Source organism: Jaculus jaculus, chromosome 1, assembly GCF_020740685.1.
Source record: "Jaculus jaculus isolate mJacJac1 chromosome 1, mJacJac1.mat.Y.cur, whole genome shotgun sequence".
Lineage (NCBI taxonomy): Eukaryota > Metazoa > Chordata > Mammalia > Rodentia > Dipodidae > Jaculus > Jaculus jaculus.
Window position 1 is genome coordinate 108,938,595 of NC_059102.1, and position 12,944 is coordinate 108,951,538.

The window sequence follows — 12,944 nt, forward strand, 5'->3', positions numbered from 1 at the left end:
TCAGGATCATTGAGAATCATGGCTCTATGGAAAAGCACATTTCCTGCTGCTTAGTGTGATGGCTGGCCCTCTAGAGGGTCATGTGCTGGAAGTTTCCCAGTGTGGCAGAGCTGAAGCGATGGAACCTTTAGCAAATGGAGTTAGGGGATGGATAGATGGCTCTGTGAGCGTTAAAGATGCTTTATTGCAAAACTGGATGGCCTGGATTCAATTCCCCAGTGTCCACACAAAGCCACATTCACAAAGTGATGCATGTATGTGAAATTCATTTGCAGTGGCAATAGGTCCTGGAACACCTGTAATCCCTGCAAATAAATCCCTGTAATGCCTGTAAATAAATAAATAAAAATATTAAAAAAACAAATGGGGCTAGTGGAAGTAAATTAAGTCATGGAGCTTCACCCAAAAGGATTAATGCTGATCTCAAGCAGTGAGTGAGTTATTGTGACCATTGGTTGTCATAAAGTAAAGCCACCCACAAACTTGGACTCCTTCTCCACTCTGCCAGCTCCCTTATAGCTTCTCTACCATGTTGTGACCCAACCGAGGAAGCCCTTGCCTGAGGCTGAACAGATGGGACTGCCTGATCTTAGACTTGCAGTCCCCTCCCCTTAGCTTGTGAGCTAGATAAACCTTAATAGCTAAGCCATCTCATCAGCCCCTAAACCTCTAAGTATTCTGTTTAAGCAACTCAAAACAGGTGCTATACTTAGGTGTGACTAAAGATGACCACACTCAGGGAGATCTGCATGTGACTGAGCCACACTTACTATTTGTTATGCCTGGCTCTGGGAAGGCTTGGCACTTCTCTGATGTCTCTGTGAATCCCTAATATATACACTCATGGTCACCTTCAGATCCAAATTCTTGCTTATGAAGAGTGCATACTTTCCTCTTGGCCTCTTGTGCTTGCTTCCTCTTTTATGAGACCACATGCATTCCAGGGAAGATGGCTAACACACCAGAGGTAGACATAGCTGCCCCAGAGGGTGCATGCATTCTACAGAGCTGAGCTGTCAGTTCCCTCTCCATGTTTGACTCTTCTCTGTCACATTCACTGGCTACCTGGCTCCTTACTCATCTTTAGGTATAGAACTAGCTATGGATCCAGAACAAAATTAAGTTGCTAAGCCCTTTGTTAAAAGCTATTAAGGGGGCTGAGAGTTGGATTAGTGGTTAAGGTGTTTGCCTACAAAGCCAAAAGATCCTGGTTTGACTCTCCAGGACCCATGTCAGCCAGATGCACAAGGGGGTGCATGTATCTGGAGTTTGTTTGCAGTGGCTGGAGGCCCTGGTGTGCCCATTCTCTCTCTCTCCCTCTGCCTCTTTCTCTCAAATAAATAAATCAAATATATATATATATATATATATATATATATATATATATATATATGTATGAATTATTAAGACTTTCACAATAGGGACAGCAGAGTACTGAGCCAAGTATGGGATATTAAAAAAATGACTGAATAGGTTGCAAGCCCTTAAAGCTAGCCTTGGCTAAAGGTTATGTCCCTGGGGAAGCACACCTCGACTCCTAGTCCCGGCTAAGTACTTATCATGCGCTAGCGTTGTCCTCCCATCAGTTTGGGGACTTCTTAAGACCTGTGCAGTCCAGCTTATGGTGTCTCCTTAGTTCCCAGAATAGGTCCTGGTAAAGGGCAAGGGATCTATAGATGTTTTTCTGGGGGTCTGGGGCTCCTATGAGCAGGACCCAGAAGAACCAGGCAGCGGAGTGGACTGTCCAGGCAGGCCCCATCTAACATCATTCCCCATGAGTCAGACAAGGTTGAGGGAGCCTCTGGGAGTTGCCAGGGGTGGGGGTAGGACAGGGACCTGTTTTTTTCTTTATAGACGATGTGTTAATCATTTATATAAGTGGCATTTTATTTTGAAAGTCTCACTTTGTAACCCATGCTGATTTGGAGCTCACTTTGTAGTCCAGGCTAGCCTCAAGCTCACGATCATCCTGCCCTCAGCTTCCCAAGTGCTGTGATTACAGGCATGAAGCACCTTAATAACTTGTTTCACGGTGACCAAGTGCCTGACAAAACAACTTTGAAGGAGGAAGCTCTATTTTGCCTCCACGTTTCAGAGGGGTCAGTCTGAGTTCATTTGGTCCCATGTTCTTGTGTGGCACATCGTGGTGGCAGGAGAGTGTGGTGGAACACAGCTGTTCATATAATGGTGAACAGGCAACAGAGAGAGCAACAGGAAGTGGCCAGGGATAATATACTCCAAAAGACCCCCCCCCGTGCCCTAAGGTGGTCTCTGCCACCAAGCTCCATCTCCCAAAGTCTCCAGAATCTTCCAAAATAGTTCTACCAGCTGGGGACCAATTATCCAAAACTTGAGATTGTGGGAACATTTCAGATTTAAACCACAGTAATTTATTTCCAGTACCTCAGAAACCCTGTTCTCAGTGTCAAGCAAGATGTAACAAGCTAAGGAGGTGTATGCTCACAGGTGACAAAAGCAGAGACTACAACGCAGACCAGGGGACCCTTCTGGGTGCCAGAAGATTGGCACCAACCCCTGGGTCTTCAGCCTGACCCAGTGTCCTGTCAGCCTCTGGATGATTCTTTGGTTCTCATACTCCCTGTGGACACCCTTACTTACCCCCTGCTAGGAGAATCTCAAAGAAAAAGAAGTTGGGATCTCATGGTCACAGGGTACTCTGTTACTGTTAACAGAAGGTGGGGACAGTGTCTGAAAGAAAGGGCAGTGCCTAGTGGGCAACCTCAGAACTATCCCTTGAGTTTGTGACGGAGGATTACACCTATTTTGGGAAGAGTAGGCATGAAATATGACAGTTCTTTCCTTTTATTCATAAAAACAAATTTGCAACAATTTATTAAAAATTGATACCATGCAGTAGGGGTGAGAGAAACTCCTCATTTACATTTGTTTCTGGCAGTTCCAGTCTAATTGAAAGCGTTTTGTGCACTAACATCGTTGGAAGATGCCTTTGGGCCGAAGCCTCTTGGAAATGGACCGTGTGTTTTGCTGCATATAAAAGAACAGAACCATTAGATAGCTAGAGTCACTTCTGTGGGGCTTATTAATTGTAGGGAAATTAAAAAACAAAAACAAAACAAAACCCAAATGGGTGGATCTACAGAATCAGTAGACAGAGAATGTACCTTGTGGATTAACCTAGAGGACAGCACGTTTTGGAGTCACAAGGGGTTACAAACACACGCTCACCTCCGACAGTCCAATACTTTTGTTTGTTTGTTTCCTGCTATGTTGGAGTAATATTTCTACAGGTATTTTTGTGTGTGTATACATTATGTACAATTAATTGTCTCTTTCCCTTTGAAAAATTAACGTGATTCTTTAAATTAAATCAGGTTTTGGTGAAATCAAGAAAGCAAGTAAATACTGGTAGTACACAGTGAGTGGAAACACGGTATTCTAGTGCCTGAACAGAGGACTTCAACTGGACCTGTGATGTGTTGACGTGCCGCCCCTCCAAAGCTACAGTACCTCTGTAACTTCTCGTTGAGCGGGGAGGGGAAAACTAAGCTACGTGAACTAGGGTGCTTGGAAATGTTGGCGATGGTGACTCCCTTGGGCCCTTTGTCACAGCCTAGTGGTGACAACAGTGTGTTCCTGACTGCAGTGGTTCTGGGAAGAGATTATTGCCTGCCTGTTGAAGCTGCCATTAGGATTCTTTAGGGAGTGAGCAAACCGCTCGGTTGTGCGGACATCCTGGACACTGTCATTTTAGGCTTTTCTTTAGCAAAGAATGAACCTGTCTAGGAATGTCAGAAAAGTCACTGGGAGCCTCCCTCCAGCTGGGCTGTTCCAGGCAGAGGGCTGTGCTGGAAACTTCTCTGGGCCACATGACACCCCCAGCTTGTAGGAAGGCTGAAGGTCACGGTCACACAATACCTCACGGGTCCGGGATGCTTCATGGTTTGGTGCAAAACTTTCCTGGATGAGAACAAGTGTCCATCCTCAGAATGACCCTGTGAGGTAGGCATGATGGGTGTTATTTCAACCCCAATCTGTTACAGAGGGGAAACTGAGGCTCAGAGAGACACTGGTGACTTGCCCAAGGTCAGATAGGGAGTCGAAGGGGACTGAGGATGCAAACCCAGGTCTGCCTGACTCCCAGGCCAGTGCTCCTCAGGGTTCAATTACAAGGGAAGAATGATGAGATGGATGAGAATCAATGTGCTGGCTGATCGCCTCAGTGAAACTCAAGGGGAGAGCTCACCAGTGCGGGAGTGGGTGGATGGAAGGCTGTCTTCTGGAAGGCAGGAGAAACCCTGGGCCAGCAGCTCTCTCCCTCAGTACACAGGGAGGACTTTGAACAGAATGCCCCTGATTCACTTTGGTCAGAAACAAAGTCAGTGGGGAAAGAAAAAGAAAATCCCAGCAGCCCTTGGGCCCTGATGGGAGAGGTTAAAGTGCACAATCTTTCTTCATGGTGTTTGCTGGGAGTAGACATTCCATGACTAGCTCAGATGGTCCCCCTTATTATAGGGAGCCCTCGATATGAACACAACGACGTGGCCGACACAGTGGGTGTGACAGACTGTCGGTGAATGCTGCAGAGTGTGTCTGCAGTGACGTGCCCTAAATCCCCACGGTCCCCAGAACGGGTGTTATCGTGTTAATGTGTGGCATTTATCAGAGAGTAACAAACAACTCTCTGGTGGTGGAGGTCCCCTAGGTGGGGGGAAGCATGCCTGTCTACCCTCCCTGCCAACTCCCTGTTTCAGGGAGGCTGGGGTGGACTGGGCTGGCTGCTAGGGACCTAGTGGCCCGGCTGACCTCCTCCCCAGGAGTGGAGAAGGGCTGGAGGGGCCACCTCCGATGACATGTGTGCAGAACGCAGAGGTCATTCCTCCAGAGCCCTTGCCTCCTCTCGAGGCGACTCATGGCCACTCGTCGAACCTGGCTGGAATTTGAGGCCTCTCTCCTTGTCTGGAAGTGTTTTTGTTTTTGCAAGTTTCAAACATCCCAGCTCCTCCTTGTTTGCAGATAGTAAGGAAGAAGTCATTTCCATTCTCCTTCTTAGTGAAAGACTTAGAACTTCACAAGTAAGGCTCGAGGTCAGGATCAAGTCCTCTGTCCTGTCCCACTCGAGTGTCGTCCAGGCAGTTCCGAGAGGCAGCATGGTGCTCAGCAATTCGCCCACAGTGTGCCCGTGGCAGACGCCTCTGCCCAGCGTGGTGCTGTCCCTGGGGAGGCCCTGACCCCAGGCCTCCCACGTCTACAGGCCCGAGACCATGACTCGGAAGGATGGTGGCACGTGTCTGTGGCGGGGGCTGGCAGTGGGGCTGACACACGGGCTGACACAGCTGGCGTCCACGCCTCCGATGGATGGGAGGTAGGCGTGGTGGAGGATGGGGAGCTGGAGGGACAGCCGGCGCTGGATGCTGTAGGGAGAGAGGGCCAGTTAGTGAGAGTGGGTTGACTAAGCTCCAGAAAGTTCCCTGTGCTCTCTCTGGCTGAAGATGTTGAGTATGGGAGCCTGTTTATCTCTAAATCCGAGATCTTTCAGTCCAATCATCTAACGCTTCAGTCATCCAGCAGGTGTTGAGGGACCTGCCACTGTCCTGGGAATAACCAGGGTGACTGCCAAGAACAAAGAAGACACAGTCTTCCCGCCTGTGGTTGAGGGCCTGGTGACTACTGTAACTGTCAAGGCAGTGTTACAAACATAAACAGCATGCTGCATGCAGAGTGCCTCTCATTCTGGAACCTTACAGGGCTCCAAATGGATGTGGCTGTCACTTCCCACCCAGAAAGGGCTCTCTGCGGCTGCTCCCTTCCCTCTGCCACTGCTCTGCCCGGGAGTAACATCGGGAAGCCACAGAAGGGAAAGAGGACTTGCCTGGCATGGCCTTCAGGACCCCAAGACCTCTCCAAACTCACCCCACGAATCTTCTACCTTTTCTTGCAAGCCCTGCTCTCTTGGGACTCAGTTCTCTCTCTTTCCTTCTTTCTTTTTCTTTCTTTCTTTTTTCCCTTCCTCCCTTCCTCCCTCCCTCCCTCCCTCCCTCCCTCCCTCCCTCCCTCCCTCCCTCCCTCTGTCCCTCCTTCCTTTCTTTCTTTCTTTCTCTCTCTCTCTCTCTCTCTCTCTCTCTCTCTCTCTCTCTTTCTTTCTTTCTTTCTTTCTTTCTTTCTTTCTTCTTTCTTGACCTGCTGCCAGGTACTGCTGTTGGCCTTTGCAAAGCTATTTTCCATCTGGAACATTTTTCTACTTCCTAACCTCATGACCTAGGCTGACATCCGGTTGTTTTCTTGCCAAGCTCCCTAAAACTCTTCGTGATTACTGAGGAAGAAGCCAGCCTGGGAAGGGCTTGGCTTGCATGCCACTCACGGAGGGACAGCAAGGGCGAAGGGAGCTGTGCTTTGGCTTTCTTTCTCCTGCCACACTCTTAAAGTCTCAATGACTGTCAGGTCAGCGAGTCACTGTAACTATCAGAAAGGTTGCTTCTGGGGGAATGTGGCCAGGGGAGGCTCGCTGCTCTCAACTGCGTTTTTGTGCAATTCCGCATTCCCTGAGGGAAGGGACTGGAGTCTTGGCCTTCTTTTGTCGCCCTTCGCTCTAGTGCAAATCAAATTTGACCCAGATCTTCACAAAAACCCAGAAGGCCAAAGAAGTACTGGGATTCCCATTGTGGAGACAGGGCTTTCTGTAACTTAACTTTTTCTGTCCATCCACAAGGCTTTGTGGTGGAGGCAAATCAGTCCACGGGACTGTTTGGCTGCCTGTGCCAACCTGCCGTGCCCCGAATTTACTTAGGGCCTATGGGTTCTGAGATGCATGGGTGAAGATGAAGTACACCCCTCACTCCCCCAGACCTTGCCCAGACAGGTTTCCCCAGAGGCACCTCACAGGTGCTCAGGGAAGAGTGCTAGAAATTAGTAGTTGTGATTGCATCCCGAGAAAACAGGCTGCAGCCTGTGTGAGACAGAAGAAATATTCTAAAGAGAGACCCTTGTGACACTCCAGGCTGAGAACAGAGACAACGGAGGCAACCTGGGGCCAGGTCACCTCTTTCCCGGATGGTTAAACTGTCTCACAGCCAAATCTGCGTATTTTTTTTTTATATATTTTTTAAATTTTATTTATTTATTTATTTGAGAGAGACAGACACAGAGAGAAAGACAGATAGAGGGAGAGAGAGAGAATGGGCGCGCCAGGGCTTCCAGCCTCTGCAAACGAACTCCAGACGCGTGCGCCCCCTTGTGCATCTGGCTAACGTGGGACCTGGGGAACTGAGCCTCGAACCGGGGTCCTTAGGCTTCACAGGCAAGCGCTTAACCGCTAAGCCATCTCTCCAGCCCCAAATCTGCGTATCTTTTAGCCTTTGTCTCATGGTTTTCTACAAGACAGCCATGAGCATACTGGAGAGGAAACAGGATCTTTTTCTCCTCAGTTTGGCCAAACTGTAAATAAATCCATGAGGAGCCCAGCCAGTGCAGCGTGTTTTGTTTAGGGGACTCAGAAGGGACTCACCTTGCTCACCGGTGGAGATAATGGGTGAGTAAATTGTTAACCCATGTCATGTGACATGCAGCTATTCTGAGCCACAAGCTGGCCAGTCCAGGCCACCTGGGTTGACAGCCTGCAAGCTCTCACGTCACAGAGTGGGAATACTTGCCTGCCTGCCTTTACTGGTTCCTCACTGCTTGTCACTTCCTGGAAGCCACATTTCAGAGTTTACATATCTAACCCCTGCTTCCAATCTGCTGGAAATAGCTAAGATGTGCAGGTCTTTGATTAGATGTCACCTTCTCATGGTGTTGTCTCCAATTACCCTAACGTCCTTCATTGCTTCATTTTCAATCCAAACCACCTACCATGGGCATACTATATGCCTTGCTTTTCTTTGTTGCTGTAGTTTTTAAAAATATTTTATTTTTATCTACTTATTTATGAGAGAGAGAAAGAGAGAGGGAGAGAGTGTACCAGGTCCTCTAGCCACTGAAAACAAACTCCAGGTGCATGCGCCACCTTGTGTATCTGGCTTATGTGGGTACTGGTGATTGAATCTCGGTCCTTTGGCTTTGTAAACAAGTGCCTTAACTGCTAAGCTATCTCTCCAGCCCCTTGCTGATTTCATATGATTATTTTTATTTATTAGAGACAGGGAGGGGAGGAGGAAAAGAGAGAGAGAGAGGAAGGGAGGGAGTGAATGGGTACATCAGGGCATCTAGCCACTGCAAACGAACTCTAGATGCATGTGACACCATGTGCACCTGGCTTATGTGGGACCTAGAGAATCGAATCTGGGTCTTTAGGCTGTGCAGGGATGCACCTTAACCACTAAACCATCTCTCCAACCTCCCTTGCTGATTTTTAAAAATATGTTTTATTTATTTGAGAGAGAGAGATAGAAAGAGGCAGATAGAGAATAAGCATGCCAGGGCCTCTAGCCACTGCAAATGGACTTCAGACACATGCGCATCAGGCTGTGCATGGGTACATGGAGAATTGAACCTAGGTTTTTAGGCTTTGCAGGCAAGTGCCTTAACTGCTGAACCATCTCTCCAGCCCTTGTATTTTGAAGCAGAGTTTCACTCTGGTCAAAGATGACCTAATACTCCCTCTGCAGCCCAGGCTGGTCTCAAACCACTGCAATCCTCCTACTTAAGCCTCCCAAGTGCTGGGGTTGAAGGTGTGTGCCATCCTGCCCAGCAAATATCTTGTTGTTTTTCAAGTTTTAAAAATATATTTATTTATTTATTTATGAGAGAGAGAGAGAGAGAGAGAGAGGCATGCCAGGGCCTCTAGCCACTGCAAACAAACTCCAGATGCATGCACTACCTAGTGTATCTGGCATTATATGGGTACTGAGTCCTATGGTTTTGCAGGCAAGTGCCTTAACAGCTAAGCCATCTCTCCAGCCTCTTTTTTTTTTTTTTTTTTTTGAGGTAGGGTCTCTCTGTAGCCCAGGCTGGCCAGAAATTTACCATGTAATATCAGGGTGGCCTCAAATTCACAGCAATCCTCCTTCCTCTGCCTCCTGAGTGCTGCGATTAAAGGAATGTGCCACCATGCCTGGACTTTTTTTTTTTTAATTAAACTATTTTCTTGTCAGATAAAATGGATGGAGGAATCTTTGTTTACTGCATTGCTATATCTCTAGTGCCTGTCTGATACAGAGTTAAGCTTTAGTCATTACGTACATGTGTTTCTCAAGGGTACATTTTGTACACAGCAGCAGTGTGTTACAGTGGAGAACATAAGATTTGATGTTGGATAGCATGAGTTCAAATGCTATTTTTTTTTAATATATTTGATTTATTTATGAGAGAGAGAGAAAGAATGGGTGTGCCAGGGCCTCCAGCCACTGCAAACGTACTCCAAATGCATGCGCCCCCTTGTGCATCTGGTTTATATGGGTTCTGGGGAATTGAATCTGGGTCCTTTGGCTTTGCAGGCAAATGCCTTAACCACTAAGCCCTCTCTTCAGCCCCAAATACTTGTATTATTTTTTTTTATGGTTAGCAACTGGCTATTAGTTTTCTCACTTGTTAATTTGACTTCACCACAGGGTCACTGGAGTTCAAATGATGTGTTGCAGTCTTAGCTGTGTGGGAGTAACATTCCCTTTGGCACTAAGTTCGAGGAGAAGGTGGTACTTACTGTTCTGGGGAGTTGATATCTTCTATGGGATCTTTGCATGTTCGAGAGGGCTCTGTGGTGTTCCACTGTAGCTGAGGATTTTGATCGAGGTGATTTTTTAAAATGGCCTTTCCTCCATCTGATTGGAAGACAACAATATCACAGTCTTATTAACTTTAATTAATTAATTATTTGCTCTTTTGAGGTAGGGTTTCACTCTAGCCCAGGCTGACCTACAATTTACTACGTAGTCTTGGGATGGCCTTGAACTCACTGTGATCCCCTTCCTGAATGCTGGGATTAAAGGAGTGTGCCACCGCGTCCAGACTATTAACCTTAATTAAAAAAAAAAACAACCCAGCCATGTAACCTTTAGGATGCTGCCCATAGAGAAGGGCTGCAACAGTCCACAATCCCTCTTGTGTTCTTTGAATCCACATCTGAGTTGCAGCCCTCCTGAGATCTAGGAATGAGTTGAGGAGCCAGCACCTAAAGACAGTAGCAGTAAAAATGGGCTGGGAAAGTGTATGGCCTGCCTAATCTCTCCAAAGGAACAAGTGGAAATTCGGGTAACAGTTTAGAAGTGAAGGGCTGTAATACTAAAGACCCTTTCACTGAGGTAGTAGGGGTGTAATGAGATAGAGGAGGTCAGGTGTGGTGGCGCACGCCTTTAATCCCAGCACTTGGGAAGCAGAGGTAGGAGGATCACTGTGAGTTCAAAGCCACCCTAAGACTACATAGGGAATTTCAGATCAGCTGGGCTAGAGCGAGACCCTACCTTGAAAAAAAAAAACACCAAAAAAAAAAAAAAAAGAGGAAAGCCCCTCCAAAGTATTTTTTGTGGCATTCACAAAAAAACAAAAGAAATAATAACACACTGCTGATGGCAGTAGAAACTGACATAATGTTACTGAGAAGCAATGTCAATATTTACCAATCACCAAAAAAAAAAAGCCTTTAAAAAAAACACTGGAGATTGAACCCAGATCCTCATGCGTGCTAGGCAAGCATTCTACCACTGAGCTACATCCTAGACCATTTTATCTTTATTTTTATTTTATTTTGGATAGCGTCTTGCTAAGTTGCCCAGGCTGGTCTCAAACTTGCAATTCTCCTGCCCCAGACTCCTGATAGGACTACAGGCACATTTTGTTTTTACCTTTTGCTCAAATTCTTCTGGCAATTATACTAAGGAAATAATCCAGCCATATGTAAAGATGCATTCAAGATACTCAACTGGGCATCATTGATGATATCAACATGTTGGCGTTTGTCCAGTTACCGTGGATCAGTTACATAGGTCTGGGATGGTCACTCACAGGAGTATGTATGGCTACAAACCATGGCCATACACAGCCATCTTCTCTGGGATCCAGAACCATCTGGGCACATAACAGAAATACCCTCACCCAGGAGATTCAGATTCATGTGGCTGGGAAAGAAATATTATTGTTTGCGCTTGTTTTTACTGTACTGGGAGATGTAGTGTCATTATGCAAACACGTGAGGACTGGTGATCCTCAATATTCATGGATTTTGTGTTTGCAAATACATCTACTTGCTAAACTGTATTTGTAAGCCTCCATTCCATACTCAGGATGCCTTTGTGGTCTTTTGCTTGTGTGTGTATAGTGTCAAAGCTTTCAAGGCCTGAAGTATGCTCTCTCTCTGTCCACGGGATGCTCTTTTTGCTCAGCTCTCATACTAGATCTTTCCTGAGGCCTGTTTGGCAATGCTGCCCACATTGTTGTTCTTTCCTTCGGTCACTTTGCTGTTTAAACTAGGCCCCAAGTGTAAGAGTGAGGTTTCTCAAGTACAAGGGGACTAAGATTTATCTCATGGAGAAAATACATGTTCTAGATAACTTCCATCATCCATGAACTATAGTGTTGTTGGCCATGAGGTCAGTGTTAACAAATCTTCAGTATATATTTAGCAAGATACCTTTAAACAGAAACATGCATAAAACAAAGCAAGGTATTGACTGGTTCACAAAAATACCAACCTGTGAGAAGCTCACCCTGTATTTCCATAGCAGCAATGGTTCATTTGCTGATTTACTGTTTATAGTGACTTTACAGAGCATAACTACACCAATACCACTGATAATGAGAATCTACTTTAGATCTATAGTGCTATGGTCTGAATATGTACATCTTAACTCATGGTTTTTGCTGTTGTTGCTGCTGCCAAGGCTGGTCTTGAACTTGAACTCCTGAGCTCAAATAATCTTCCTGCTTACCCTTCTGGGCATCTGCAGCCACAGGCATGTACCATCACATCAAATGCTCATGTGTTGAAACTTAATGGCCAAGATGAATTAAGAGGCGGAGGTTTTAGAAGGTGATTAAGTCATGAAGGTGAGTCCTTCCCCCATGGAAAAGGTGAGAGCCCTTCTCAAAGGGTCTGAAGAATGTGTTCGAGTCCAATTGTCCCTTGTACCTGTGAGGACCACATTCCTCCCTCCAGAGGGTCAAGTGGTCCAGGCACCACTTTAGAGACAGATGAAGAAACTTTCCACACCAAAGCTACCAATACCTTAATCTCTGACTCCATCCTGCAGAAGTATGAGAAAATATTTCTGTTGTTTTGAAAGTATTCAGTTCATGGCATTTTGTTTTAGCAGCACAAAGAGGCTGTGACACATAGAATGAATGCCAACAGTAGAATTGCTGGGTTAGAAAAATGCCTACTTCAACCAACAGTGTTTGAGATCTTCCTGCCAACTTGGTTTCTTGAGTTTTTTTAAAAAATATTTTATTTATTTGAGAGCGAGCGAGCAAGAAAGAGAGAGGCAGATAGAGAATGGGAGCACCAGGGCCTCTAGCCACTACAAACAAACTCTAGATGCGTGCGCCACCTTGTGCATCTGGCTTTATGTGGGTACTGGGGAATCAAACCTGGGTCTTTAGGCTTCACAGGGAAGTTCACTAAGCTATCTCACCAGCCCATGTTTTATTTTATTGTATTTTTTTTTTTTTAAATCAGGGTCTTAAAATGTATCCTAGATCTGGCCTCAATTTTTTCATTTTTTTCCACAGCCACTTGAGTACAAGGTTCACAAATGTGCACTGCCATGTGCAACTTGAGTTAAAATGTATCATTTTGGCTTAACTTATTGTTTTATGTTTTAAAAGTTACTTTTGTGTTGTGAAAACAGGCTTTTCAAAAGTTGTGTTTATTAATTCTCTGGTTTCTCTTCTGTGTCAACCCAAGGAAGACCTTTTCCTTTCCAGGACTAGTTTTTTAAAAATAACCTTAGGTTTCTCCTAATACTTTCATGATTTCCATTTAAAAAAAAATTATTTATTTATTTATGAGAGTGAGGGGGGGGGAGAGAGAGAGAGAG

The 12,944-nt window shown here is 45.9% G+C and overlaps 1 protein-coding gene across 2 annotated transcripts in view; it reads right to left on the reverse strand.

Annotated features, from left to right (window-relative positions):
* Window positions 1–2,800: 2,800 nt before the first annotated feature.
* Gabbr2 (gamma-aminobutyric acid type B receptor subunit 2) overlaps window positions 2,801–12,944 on the reverse strand; it is a 439,836-nt gene continuing 429,692 nt past the window's right edge. For both annotated transcript variants that reach the window (XM_004656955.2, XM_045141789.1), the window contains exons 18-19: window positions 9,617–9,734; window positions 2,801–5,393 (exon numbers count right to left, since the gene is read on the reverse strand). In XM_004656955.2, coding sequence (XP_004657012.2) covers window positions 5,228–5,393; window positions 9,617–9,734 — 284 coding nt within the window. In that variant the 3' untranslated portion in view covers window positions 2,801–5,227. The remainder of the gene's footprint in view (window positions 5,394–9,616; window positions 9,735–12,944) is intronic.